We start from the raw sequence: 5000 nt of genomic DNA on the forward strand, positions 1-5000 counted from the left end.
CTGTCCGCCACTCTCTGAAGGCAGCCTTATGATCTGCATTTACATAAAGATGGGTTAGATTTTTATTTATTTTTTTATGCCCTCCCCTCTCCCCTCTCTTCCCTGGTGGCGTGTGGTGACTTGCATACGAGAGTAGCAAGCCATGGCATGTTTCTTTCCCTCCTTTCTCCTCGAAGATCTGCTCTCTCTTCTCTGTCTTTCCCCCGTCTCTCCCCCCGAAGATCTGCTCTCTCTCTCCCCCCCTCTTTCCCCCGTCTCTCCCCCCGAAGATCTGCTCTCTCTCTCCCCCCCTCTTTCCCTCCTTTCCCCTTGAAGATCTGCTCTCTCTCTCCCCCCTCTGTCCCCCGTCTCTCCCCCCGAAGATCTGCTCTCTCTCTCCCCCCTCTGTCCCCCGTCTCTCCCCCCGAAGATCTGCTCTCTCTCTCCCCCCTCTGTCCCCCGTCTCTCCCCCCGAAGATCTGCTCTCTCTCTGTCCCCCTCTTTCCCTCCTTTCCCCTCGAAGATCTGCTCTCTCTCTCTCCCTCTGCCCCCCCTTCCTCCCCCCTTTCCCTCCTTTCCCCTCGAAGATCTGTAATCTCTCTCTCCCCTCTCCCCCCCCCCCCCCTTTCCCTCCTTTCCCCTTGAAGATCTGCTCCCCCCCCCCCCCCCCCCTTCCCTCCTTTCCCCTCGAATATACTGTAGGAACAAACACTATAAGTCAGGTCTTGCCGGGGCGAGTTAGAGGATGTTTGATCTGTTCCTGTGGTAGATGTTCTCCAAGTCTGTTTTTCTTTCTATTGTTTACTCTCTGTCTCTTTACTTACTCCCTCTATCTTTTTACTTACTCTCTCTCTCTCTCTCTCTCTCTCTCTCTCTTTTCATCCCCTCTCTCCCTCTCTCCTCTCTGCCTCTGTTTGTGTTGTGTGGTAGTATATGGAGCGCCCCTGTGGTTTGTTTCATCTCCAGATAAGGCCTGAGGTGATGGGAGATAGTTCAGAGGTGCAGAAATCTAAAGGGGGGCTTTGTTTCCTCTTCACATAGAATGACAGATTTCCCTCTGAATTGAGGGAGAGATGACACAAGCTTACATTAGCATTGAAATAAGTTGCTGTCAACTCTTGTCTTGCACAGTTATTGTCAAACTTGTCTTGTACTTGTTTCTACTTAGTTAGATAGTCATGCAAAATGACATCATTGTCACACCACGATAGAATAGATTAGAATACAATCGAATAGAATGGAATATAATCTACTAGATTTACACTGTAAAAATTCAGTCCCACACAAACGAAAGTCAAGCTTGTGCCTTGGCTCTAAAGCTAGCATCGTTTTGGTTCCAGAACCATTTGGGGTAACGGTATTTCCCCAGACCCAGTCTTCCCTCCTGTGTGATCTCACTGTTGATCCGCGGGTCTGTGTGTGTCGGATTACATTTCCTGTCGGAGGCTAACAGTTTCCCCGATGCGTGACCTTGGGCTCAGAGCAGATCACTGCCACAGATGGTGCTCTGAACCCACTTGCCGCTAGCAGTTAGCACAACAACAACAACAACAACAACAATAACAACAACAACAACAACACAGAGACTCAGACAAGATGGAGTCATTGGCCAGACTGTGGCCAGCCACTTGTGACTAATCATTTTAAAATGTGCGTGTGTACTACCAGACTTTTAGCGTTAACTGAACCAAAGCTAAAATGCTAATGGAACGTCAGCAAAACCCCCAACACCGGCTTAGCCCAGATTATTTCTTACCACTCAGTTTTTCAGGATGAGTGCCAATGCAGTTTGTCATGGCAGGACACACACACACACAGAGAGAGAGAGAGAGAGAGAGAGAGAGAGAGAGAGAGAGAGAGAGAGAGAGAGAGAGGGGACTTATATTTATAAGCACCTGATGTCCGCCCGACTTCTCCGTGTTCCCAATTTCCGAAAAACTTTTTTTGTGTAATTGCAGCTGTTGATATTTTCAGGCCTCATCTGCCACCGTTAATTAGAGTTGTGTCCCACTGAATAGACATCAGGGTTTATACAGACTAATCTAATAGACCTTGCCCATTCAGAATGGGTGTTATTTAAAAAACTATAAAAAAAGTAAATTCTGTCAACACTCCCGACTCAAACCAACAGACTCAGTGAATTGCGGCATTAATCCCTGAATTCCTGGCATTATGGAGTCTGAATAGAGCCAGTCTCCATTTTGACAAAGCAGCTTACTATAATTCCATGACTATGACAGTTGCTGGGCATTGCATCATCACGGTCCTCAGCTGTTGGCCTCCTCCAGAGAGCCCAGCATGAAAACACACAGCGGTGAGCTCTGTAGAGGTTGTAGTAGTAGTAGGCCTGCTGTATACAGGTGAGCTCTGCTTGTAGAGGTAGTAGTAGTAGGCCTGCTGTATACAGGTGAGCTCTGTAGAGGTTGTAGTAGTAGTAGTAGTAGTAGTAGGCCTACTGTATACAGGTGAGCTCTATAGAGGTAGTAGTAGTAGTAGTAGTAGTAGTAGAAGTAGGCCTACTGTATACAGGTGAGCTCTGCTTGTAGAGGTAGTAGTAGTAGTAATAGGCCTACTGTATAGTGTGTTCTGCCTGTGTAAGTCCCTCTAGCTCTTGGCCTGTCCAGCCTCATTGTGAAACAGTGAGGAGAGAAAGAGAGGGTGGGAGAGAGAGACAGAAAGAGACAGTGTGTGTGTGTGTGTGTGTGTGTGTGTGTGTGTGTGTGTGTGGTTGCATGTATATGTGTGTGTGTGTGTGTAAGAGAGAGAGAGACAGAAAGAGAGAGAGTGTGTGTGTGTGTGTGTGTGTGTGAGTGTGTTTGTGTGTGTGTGTGTGAGAGAGAGAGAGAGAGAGATAGAGAGAGAGCGTGTGTGTGTCTCTGTGCTGTCATTCCTTATCTTGAGAGCCTGGTTAGCATTGACCGCGGGTTTATAGGTTCTGGGTTTATCTCCTGGCGCTCAGAAGCCCGTTGTCTGAGGGAGGTAGCTACAGTGCAGCAGCTAGCATATTAATCACCTCACAATGGAGGTTTAGCCAACATTATGCTGTGTGTATCTCAGGGGAGGCTGGTAGAGGTAGAAATCGGAGGTTCAATGTAATGCATGGTATGCAATGAGGAACGGCACCAAACACAGGTGTTTCCATCCCATGCGTTAAAATGAGCCCGTCCTCCGATTTCTACCTCCACCGGCCTCCACTGGTTCACTCCTGGGCCGCAATGCTTACGCAGCTCTCTATTCAATGTCCTACGGAACCTCTGAAACACTCCACTTAATACCTATGGTTTGATACAAAAGCTTATGAATAAATCAAGCTGTAGTGTGTAGCGTTACAAGGTTGATCTGAGGCCTGAGGCAAACAGAGGTAATTGCTGTTGCATGGTGTATATGTCTATTTCATGTACCTTTACTTTAAACAACCCTCAGTCGTAACTAACGTCTAAACGTTTGAATTTTGTTCTTCTTCTGACAGATTCCAACACAGGTAGGTTGTCCTGAACCGACATCATCGCTAACTAGTTGTTGTTGAAAGTGCTTCTGTCATTCACAAGAGAGTACGGAGGAGATCACCTACACTTCCTGTGTCCACCTTCAAAGAAGGAGAAAATGAACGTGTAAGCGTAAACGTTTGTGTGGACCCAGAAGTGATGACCCTCCTCCGTACTCTATAGAAAGCCCCCAAAGCCAATGAGTTCTAACATCACGCTGTGGTACTGTGGTACTGTGGTACTGGACCTTTTAGAGGTCAGGGCTCCTCAAGTTCAGAACCAATGAAACGCAGCAAATGACTCATAACGCTCTCTAGCGAATAACCATCCGCATGCCCAGGGCTGCCTGGCCAATGAGGCGGCTCATTGGTGCCCCTTCGGAGAGGTCAGGGGGTCATGTGACAGGTGTAGGAGGAAGGGCAGGTAGCGGCGGCCATCTTGTCCTCTGAGGCTGGCTCCATCTGTGACCCTTCCTCCAGCTGCCCTTTTAGCTCCTCTTGTCACGGCTCCTCTCTGAGGGGGGAGGAAAGGGGGGTGGGGGTGGGGGGGGAGGGCGGAGGGGGGGGAAGGTTGATAGCCTCCAGTGCCACTAGTTCCACTCCTCTGAGTTTCATTTCTCCCCCATTCATTTTTCATTTAAAAAAGTGACACAATATGCTCTCAGCCGAAGGGGCCATGATGCACCATCAATTCCCCTCATAATGTGAAGGTCTGATGCTCCGGCATAGCCTCAGCCAAGCCTCTCTCTACCCAGCTACACTGTATATCAGAGCACAGAGACATAGCATAGCATAGCATAGCCTCTCTCTACCCAGCTACACTGTATATCAGAGCACAGAGACATAGCATAGCATAGCATAGCATAGCCTCTCTCTACCCAGCTACACTGTATATCAGAGCACAGAGACATAGCATAGCATAGCCCTTCTCTACCCAGCTACACTGTATATCAGAGCACAGAGACATAGCATAGCATAGCATAGCCTCTCTCTACCCAGCTACACTGTATATCAGAGCACAGAGACATAGCATAGCATAGCCTAGCATCTCTCTACCCAGCTACACTGTACTGTATATCAGAGCACAGAGACATAGCATAGCATAGCGTAAGCCTCTCTCTACCCAGCTACACTGTATATCAGAGCACAGAAACATACATAGCATAGGGTTAGCCTCTCTCTACCCAGCTACACTGTATATCAGAGCACAGAGACATAGCATAGCCTAGAATTAGCCTCTCTCTACCCAGCTCCATTGCCAGTTATAAAGTTCTTCATATAAGTTACTGGAATGGTAAATAAAAATGTACCTCCAGAGCAAAGCTTTATAGCTGTCCTTAGCTATGTAAAAGGGAAGACTTACTACACTACCAAGACCTGAGCCATGACGTGAATCAAGGGAGGCTGGTGGGGGTAGAAATCAGAGGACAGGCTCCTTGTAATGGATGGAATGGAATGAGGAATGGTATGAAATATGTGTTTCCTCATGTAAAGGGGATTATGACCAGAAACACTTAAAGGATCTGCAGTCTCTCAG

The 5000-nt window shown here is 47.8% G+C and overlaps 1 protein-coding gene across 1 annotated transcript in view; it reads left to right on the plus strand.

Annotated features, from left to right (window-relative positions):
- fstl5 (follistatin-like 5) overlaps positions 1-5000 on the plus strand; it is a gene marked incomplete at its 5' end in the record, with an annotated part of 109696 nt that overhangs the window by 66221 nt on the left and 38475 nt on the right. Inside the window, one exon of the mRNA XM_083685499.1 lies at positions 3449-3460. Coding sequence (XP_083541625.1) covers positions 3449-3460 — 12 coding nt within the window. The remainder of the gene's footprint in view (positions 1-3448; positions 3461-5000) is intronic.

This window comes from Argentina silus (genome assembly GCF_951799395.1).
Source record: "Argentina silus genome assembly, chromosome: 15".
NCBI lineage: Eukaryota > Metazoa > Chordata > Actinopteri > Argentiniformes > Argentinidae > Argentina > Argentina silus.